Below are 7,689 nucleotides of genomic sequence, written 5' to 3' on the forward strand. Positions count from 1 at the left end.
GCGCGCGCTCCGGCGGCCCCGCCCCCAGCGGCGCGCGCCCCACGGCCGCCGAGGGGCGGGGACGCGAGCGAGGCCGGCCATGGAGCCCCTGCGGAGGGCCCACGAGGCCGCGCTCCGGCTGCTGCTGTGTCGGCCTTGGGCCTCGGGCGCCGCCTCCCGCCCGAAGCCCCGCGCCTCGGAGGTCCTGACGCGGCACCTGCTGCAGCGACGCCTGCCGCACTGGACCTCCTTCTGCGTGCCCTACAGCGCCGTCCGCAACGACCAGTTCGGCCTCTCGCACTTCAACTGGCCGGTGCAGGACGCCAACTACCACGTCCTGCGTACCGGCTGCTTCCCCTACATCAAGTACCACTGCTCCAAGGCCCCCTGGCAGGACCTGGCCGGGCAGGATCGGTTCTTCACGGCGCTCAAGGTCGTCAACCTGGGTGAGTGGCCCGGGCCTGTGAAGCACGTCCCGCTGACAATGGGATCACTGTTTGCAAAGCACGCTGACAAACGTCGCTCAGACGCCGAGACCCCGGCCCCAAGGTCAGGCCGCGACAGCGCCGGGGAGCCCCGCCTCGGCCCCGCGCAGGCTCGCCCGGGCGCACGCGCTCGCCACGCTTCGGCCAGCGCTGTTGGGTTTCCCAGACCCTGCCTCCGCGTCTCACCCACTCTGCGGCGTTCTGGGACTGGCCTTGGCCCTAGTATTTTGGATTCCCCCCACCCACCCCAGTCCCTCCTCGTACATACTTGTCGGGGCTGAGTAGTTGCTACTGAGTCATTCCCAGAAAAGTCGGGCTTTATCCCAGACCTATATCCAGGGACCACACTGCGTCACCCCTGGGGAGGAGACATTCATGCCATCCTCACCTGCTGCAGCTCTTGACTGGGAGGACCCCTACAGTGGGCAGTAAGAATGAGGGTGTAAGGAAACGACCCCACTGCAGAGTGGCTCTGAAGTTAAGAAATGTCTTACTGCATGGCAGGATTCGTTCCCATGACCATCATTTTCTTGGGTGCGTTCGGTATTATAAAAACTGGAACTACTTTCTGAGTTTCATTGTTTTCTTTATATGAAATCCCAGCGAGTGCGTTTTACTAAAAGCACTAAAGGTTTTCACCGGTCATAGCAGCTTCCTAAGGTGCTAGGCCTAAAAGGTACCAAAATATTCTGCCTCTTTAATATTTCTGTGTTTTCATGGGAATATTCTAATTTGGAGAGCATTTACTCTTGCTGGCTGCTTATTTTCTTTTGGCTAATGAGGGAAGAGGCATGAACATTGACATAAGTATATCGTTTGTATCTTTATCGAGAGGCCTCAAGATGTTTTGAACCTATTAATAGGTAATATCACATTGATCCAGATTTTAGTAATTCAAAATCTAGACGTGGGAGCTGAACCATGTTACCCAACCAGTTTTTTTAAACCAGAGTTAAAGCTAAACCCCTGTGCACCTGCATTGGTATTATATAATCTGATGGCTTATTAATTTAAATATGGTATTTATGTATTTTTGCTTATAGTAACTCACATCAGTCATGGGATTTTTGAACCATTGGTCTACTGGGACTGTTCTGGGTTCAGTCCACCCAAGGAGAAGATAATTAATTAGCAATGTGTAATTCTTTAAAAATTTGTCCATTTGGCTGATGGACTACATAGAGCATACCCTCTAATTTTGAGGTTGAAGTTGAAGGGTAAGCTCACTCAGAAGATTCGATTCCAAAGACTAGAATGATGAATAGGTTCAGGAAGAAGTTTATTTTAGCATTTTCAGAATCAGTCATTCATCCCAAATGTAAAGAGTAACAGGTTAGGAAAAGTATAATTGGAGGATAATAGGTAAACCATGAGCCAAATGCCTTTTAAAGAAAGTTTTCATTTGAAACTTAATACTTTAAGAACACCTTAATGACTAGGGGCTTCTCTTTTAAATATACATGCAAAGAAATCCAAAGAAAAGTAGGATACCCAGAATATTCTCACACAAAGAAGTGACACATTTTGAGGAAAGAAACAACAGTTGTAGTTTTTTTATGTGGAAGAGAAGGCTGAAGAGTGATTTAATGGTCTTTGGAAATTCTAAAAATCCTGCCCAAACGGGAATAAGAGTTTTAAGTTAAACAAAAGGGAAAAGTTTCTGCTCATGCATGCTTTAACACGAATTGGCTTTTACTGGTAAAGGGAATTTTTTTCTGGACTTTTTAAAGAGCAGTGTATTCACCAATTTGGTAATGTTTATTTTGTATTTTTGTCTTAAGGTAGGGAATTAGATAATAGATTCTTTCCGGTTCTGTGATGCCCCCTCTGGATCATCAAATACCTATTCTATTAATAAAAGTACTTAGGATCTTATTCCTCTTATTCCCTTCTAAATTAGTAATTATCAGAGTAATTCATTTTTCCATTTTGTAAATAATAAAGATTTCTTTTGTACCATTTGTTCCCTTTCTCCTCTGCCTTCCCTTCAATGGAAGCTGACATTTTACTGATGGTTTATCAGTCTGGGTATCCTGCTGGGAAGTAGATTGAGATTTAAGAAAAGCAACTTACCATTGGAATGAATGGGTAATTGGAGACTTGCTAAGAAGTTCTAATTTTTTTTAAGTGCTTAATTTGACAGTGGTTTACCTACTGTTCAGCTGACTCAAAATGAATTATTACGCAAAGAACTGACATTCATGTTCATTTTGATGTTATGTTTCAGTCTGGGAAAAAAATAATTTCTCATGGAATTTTAGACTTTATAGCATATGTGCTATAGATAAAGAAAATTATTTTTTTATGTTTAAATTGTTTAAGTAGCAAATCTCATTTTAGCCTGACTACATTAAGTAGACTGCAGGAAAAAAGAAATAGAGAATTTCTGACTCCTGTATTACAGCACAATCCCCTATCAAACAGCATCACTGATAGTGGTTCCTAGCTGTTTCTTAAAAGAGATAATGTAGTTATTATAAGCTAGTAATCTTTGGTCAGTTCTCCCATTTTAGCTGAAAAAATATTGACCATTGATTTGTGTGGTTTTTAAAATGTGTCAATATTTTAACTGAAAACTGAGAAGTACTGTAAAACAAGATTTCAGTTTCACCAGCTGTTCCTTAAATTTATATCCTTAGCATTGGTTTAAAAGGTATATTTTATTTTTTAAAAAGGCATATTTTATATATTTTACTGTCAGTATATTTAGAAAATAATTGTTTCTAGAACCTATTTTGTTCTTCCTCCATTGATTTTCAGCTTTCAAGTTGTGATACTGTATTTTAAATTTATTTTTTATTTCAACTTCTCCCTCTACTCTTCACTCCTGCCTGTTTTCTTGTCTACTTCCCTACCCATACTCTCTTTTCTTTTTTTTTTCTTTTTGATAAGTAGTTTTATGATGCTAGTTTTTGTGGCTTTTGTGACATTCCCTTGAAGCATTTAGAGATTCTTTTGGGTATTACCAAGGCAAAGAAGGCAAATACACTGTCAAAGATTTCGTGAGAGTTCCAGGGAACCCTGTGATGGTGACAAACTGTGACCCAGTATATTCCTAAAAATAGAGGGGTGCCAGCCTGAATGGGCATTTTTGCCTGTTCTCATTGCCAGCTAGTGACGCTTCTCCTGATTAATCTCTGGCATCACAGTGGTTGGAATGCAGCTTCAGGGAAAAAGCACAAAGTAGTCCAATGCACTTACACACTCAAAACAAGCATAATACAGCAAATATATTCTTGCAGAAAAATTAAAAAATCTAGCAATAGGATCAGTCCTGAGCGTGTGATTTCCCTATTAACTAGAAAGAGGGATTTCCCAAATGTACAGCTGTTCTCTTAAATTGTCATTTTTCTGTCCAACTCCTACACAAGAACAATAAAATTAATACTTGTGTAGAGCATACAGTATTTATTATTGATTCATATGCCTGTGGTTTTATACATGTTTTTAGTATGTTAATAGTCACTGATTTTAAATAGTTGCCTTAAAAAAGATAGGAGCTGTGAAAGTTTATTTTGTGTCCAATATAGTGTCATATGCATGAGTGCTTAATCCATTATCTCTGGTTAGTATATGTTTAGTTTCCTGTATCGCAAATGGCAACTAATATCAACTGTAACAGCAAAATCTTATCAAATGGAAATATTCCAAAGAAGAAACATGTTGGAGCCTACTGTATACCTATTTCAAATAGGTTGAAACAAGATTGTTTTCAAATCAGTTGTAAAAATACTCATGGGAATATTTCTCATACCTGTTATACTAAAATCTTCCTTAGAATTAGGGTTTTCCTTAGGTTTCGAAGACAACTGTTTGACCCAGTTTCTTTTAAGTTGTACAAAAAATTACTTTAGCCATCAGTGTTACTGTTTGATGTAAAGCACAGTAAAGTTGACCTAGTAATTTGAGCTTAAGGCCACCAATCCGGAGCATCTACAACTAAATTAATGAATATTCTATTTGCTTATTTGTGAAAAGTATATAGAATTACTTCATAATTGGGGCGTCTGGGTGGCTCAGTCATTAAGCGTCTGCCTTCGGCTCAGGTCATGATCCCAGGGTCCTGGGATCGAGCCCCACATCGGGCTCTCTGCTCAGCAGGAAGCCTGCTTCTCCCTCTCCCACTCCCCCCTGCTTGTGTTCCCTCTCTCTCTGTATCTATCTCTGTCAAATTAATAAATAAAATCTTTCAAAAAAAAAAAAGAATTACTTCATAATTACTTGGAAGTGACGAATTAGTGCCTAAAGTGCTTTGAATTAAAACTTAAACCAGCCTTATCTATAGTTTTAAAAATCTCTAGGCTCACACAGTTTCCATATTCCACAAACTGATGAAATTGAGCTCTTAGATAATTAGAATCAGTCTGTACTCATATCTTTATATTTTCATAACTTTACAATTTGTTGACATTGCAGAAGAGTGCTCTGTGATTTGTACCATGACAAATACATGGATGCATGATTAATTAATAAGCATTGATGTTCATTAATAACATATTCATTTGTTTTCTAGGTATTCCAACCTTATTATATGGACTTGGCTCCTGGTTATTTGCTAGAGTCACAGAGACTGTACATACCAGTTATGGACCAATAACAATTTATTTTCTAAATAAAGAAGATGAAGGTGCCAGGTATTGAAGGTGTGCATCGGAGAACATAAATATCAGTGGATTTTCTCTTGTGTGTATATGCAATGTTTATTTTTGACCCTTTTTTTTTTTTTAAAGATTTTATTTATTTGGCAGAGACACAGCGAGAGAGGGAACACAAGCAGGGGGAGCAGGCTTCCCGCAGAGCAGGGAGCCCGATGTGGGACTCGATCCCAGGACTCCGGGACCATGACCTGAACCGAAGGCAGAAGGTCAACGACTGAGCCACCCAGGCGCCCCTATTTTTGACCCTTTAAAACAAAACTTTTGTAAACACCTTTTTCTTTCTTCAGTGTCGGGTTCTTTAAGATGAATCATTGCCCTCAAGAGGCAAAGCTTTTCATACATTGTTATATATTGCGTGCTCCATTTAGCCAATGGGAACTACAGATGCATGAAGCATATACCAATTTTTTTTCCTAGAATTGGGTTAAATTACAGATAAAAAATGATTATAACATACATATATTCTATAGTTAGGTATTAACAATTCAAGTCGATTCTTTGAGGAGAAAATGGATCTTTTATAGGACACTGGAAAAAGAAGTAGAGGATTTTAGGATATATGTGGAGATAATACCATTGGCAATTCCAGTTGGATTCTAATTGTAATCTGAAATCTAAACTATTCAGCTGCCAGGATTTTCAGTGGGAATGTCTTAAAGCCCTTGTGCCATTTACCTAGATGAGAGGTCTAGATGTAATGTTGAAACTTCTTACTGCCTAAACATCCAATACCATACTACTTTCTAAAAAATAATGACTCTGGTTAATGTAAATGTAGCAAGACAAATGAAATTAAGACCTACTAAAAGTTAAAATAGCATGCTGATAAAGCTGTAAGAACAATTAAGATCTAGAAAGACCCAGAAGAATAAATTTGGTGACTGTTTATAAAAGCAGTTAGCTGAAATGGTACAATATCCATACACTTCTTGGTGATGGGAAATGGGCTGAAATTTTAAAGACCTGATAGCAGTTTTGTGTTAAGATTTTATTAAGTTAATTGCATTTTTGAAAGCAAAGTCATTAAAAAAAATTTATCCTTGGGGGTAGTTACAGAATACCCAGATGAATGGTAAATTTCAGAAATTTGGAGTAATTTAGGGAGAACTAAGTAGAACTGTTTAATTTCTAAACCAATGGGTGTTTAAGATTTATGATCTCTCCCATAATTACAAACATACATTATATATCATTTTATGTTAATGTGTTGCTGATACTCTGCAACATTCACACATTATTGTAGCAAAATATTTTATAAAATACAGCATTTGGGTGCTTGCTTCTGGCCAATCCTTAGAGAAAGAGTGGCAGTGACTGAGGTGAAAATACCAGAATAAAGTAATACAAACTGACTTCTTTAAAGGTAGTTGTTTTAAATGAGCTGCAGAAAGTGAGCTGTTCTTCAAATATATGTAGTGTTCACTTGTCTAAATGCAATTCTAAATAACACTTTAATCAAAGAAGTACTTATGCCATTATATTTAGTCCAGAAGAATATACTTGACACTAGTTAAATGAATGGCTTACATGAAGGAGATAGTGTTACATTAAGCTTCATTAATAATAAAACTGACTATTAGCATTTTGCAAGGAAGGCTAGAACTGATTTCCCCTGTAATGGGCAAAGTTAAATAACTATAGCTCATAAGTTTTAAGTCAAATAGTGCTCATTCACTGCTGCTGGTCTTGTCAATACTTGCTGTAAAGGTTTGGTCCCAGCACAAGGCCGATAAAATGGTTTTTAATTACTAGACTATAAATACAGCTTTTCAGTAGAGTTGCACTTCTTTTCACACTGGCCTGTTTGATTTCTGATAATTTGTACTGCTGACTCTGCTTACCTGTTTTTCAATAGCTACAGTCAGTGTGACTTCTTGTCCATATGGTGATAGGTAAGTCTCCTTGGAGAAGATCTTTGACAAACTACCCTATTGATCTCTGTAATTCTCTGCTGCTTGCAGCATTAAATAGAGCCTTGATTTCTTGTCTCATGTGCGCACTGTGTAACAATTAAGCAAATGTAATATTTTCTTGTATTACATGAAAATCAATAGACCTCTTGCTCTCATGAAGTTGATCATGGTGAAGGATGAACTCAACGATGGCTAAGGGCATAGTTCAAATATTAAAATACCATTCATTGGATTTATTAAGTCTTAACAGTGAACCTTTTAGTCTAAAAAATGCTCCCCATTGAACAGTAATGGTTTAAGTTTTTCCTTTAAAGTTGAATATGACATGGAAGCTTTGTGGTCTAAAAGGGATAAAGTATAAATGCTAGAAGTCAGGAGATTGATTCTATTTTAGTGTCAGTCCTGTATTACTTTTTGACCTCAAGCTAATAACTCTACTCCTTTGTGTCTTAGTTTTTTCCACCTGTAATCTGAGAAGAACAAAACAAGGAACCTTTCTACTTTAAAATGTATAATAAATATGCTTGTAAGCAAATGTCAGTTTTATTTCAGTAAAAGCTGGTTTTGTAGTCCTCATTCTTCCATTCCATATGTATTTATATGTAAAGAACTTCATTAACGGAAGGATTTTAAAAATAAGGGAGAGAAAGAAAG

At 38.4% G+C, this 7,689-nt stretch overlaps 1 protein-coding gene across 1 annotated transcript; it reads left to right on the top strand.

Moving 5' to 3' along the window:
- Positions 1-79: 79 nt before the first annotated feature.
- On the top strand, positions 80-5,234 carry C9H15orf61 (chromosome 9 C15orf61 homolog). The gene is made up of 3 exons (XM_021694014.1): positions 80-425; positions 4,978-5,107; positions 5,213-5,234. Exons 1-2 carry the CDS (start codon positions 80-82, stop codon positions 5,103-5,105), a joined length of 474 nt encoding a protein of 157 aa, XP_021549689.1. The 3' UTR covers positions 5,106-5,107; positions 5,213-5,234.
- The last annotated feature ends 2,455 nt before the right edge of the window (positions 5,235-7,689 follow it).

The sequence above is a fragment of the Neomonachus schauinslandi genome, chromosome 9 (genome assembly GCF_002201575.2).
Source record: "Neomonachus schauinslandi chromosome 9, ASM220157v2, whole genome shotgun sequence".
In the NCBI taxonomy this organism is placed as follows: domain Eukaryota; kingdom Metazoa; phylum Chordata; class Mammalia; order Carnivora; family Phocidae; genus Neomonachus; species Neomonachus schauinslandi.

What these genes read in the sequence shown, in the direction of transcription:
- C9H15orf61 (XM_021694014.1), top strand. Translation starts at nt 80, where the DNA reads ATGGAGCCCCTGCGGAGGGCCCACGAGGCCGCGCTCCGGCTGCTGCTG. An exon ending in GCTCAAGGTCGTCAACCTGG is followed by an intron (nt 426 to 4,977) that starts GTGAGTGGCCCG and finishes TTTGTTTTCTAG; the next exon opens with GTATTCCAACCTTATTATAT.